At 60.9% G+C, this 483-nt stretch overlaps 1 protein-coding gene across 1 annotated transcript; it reads left to right on the top strand.

The window, feature by feature from the left end:
• LOC102667791 (stress-related protein) lies at nucleotides 1-483 on the top strand. Its single transcript, XM_006595312.3, has one exon. It carries the CDS (start codon nucleotides 1-3, stop codon nucleotides 481-483), a length of 483 nt encoding a protein of 160 aa, XP_006595375.1.

Below are 483 nucleotides of genomic sequence, written 5' to 3'. Positions count from 1 at the left end.
ATGGTGCAAGTTACCACCCTTAAATTCCTCATGCGTGGCGCCGCCACCGCCGCCGCTTGCACCAAGGAGCGCTCCGGCGTCCGGGCCGTCGAGGAAGCCGCCAAGAGTGCCATCGGCCCCGTCTACGACAAGTTCCACCTCGTTCCCGACGAGCTCGTCCGCATCGCCGACCGAAACTCCGATAGCTCCGTCGAGCACCGGCCTACCCCGCATCCCAGCTGTACAGCCGTCTCGGGCATCGCCGGAGCCGTTTACGCTAAGTGCGAGACGGTGGCGAAGGAGCTGTACGAGAGGTACGAGGCCAAGGCGGAGCAGTGCACTGTGGCAGTGCGGCGGAGACTGTTCCCTCAGGTGTCAAATGCGTCACATTGGACGGAGAAGTACAACGAGAAAGTTGCGGCGGCGGTGGAGAAGGGTCGTAGGGTTTCGGCATTGGTTGCTACGGAGAGGATATCTAAGATGTTTAGTGAGAAACGATCATGA

The sequence above is a fragment of the Glycine max genome, chromosome 13, assembly GCF_000004515.6.
Source record: "Glycine max cultivar Williams 82 chromosome 13, Glycine_max_v4.0, whole genome shotgun sequence".
NCBI classification, from domain to species: Eukaryota; Viridiplantae; Streptophyta; class Magnoliopsida; order Fabales; family Fabaceae; genus Glycine; species Glycine max.
This window is presented reverse-complemented; position numbering and strand designations above follow the sequence as displayed.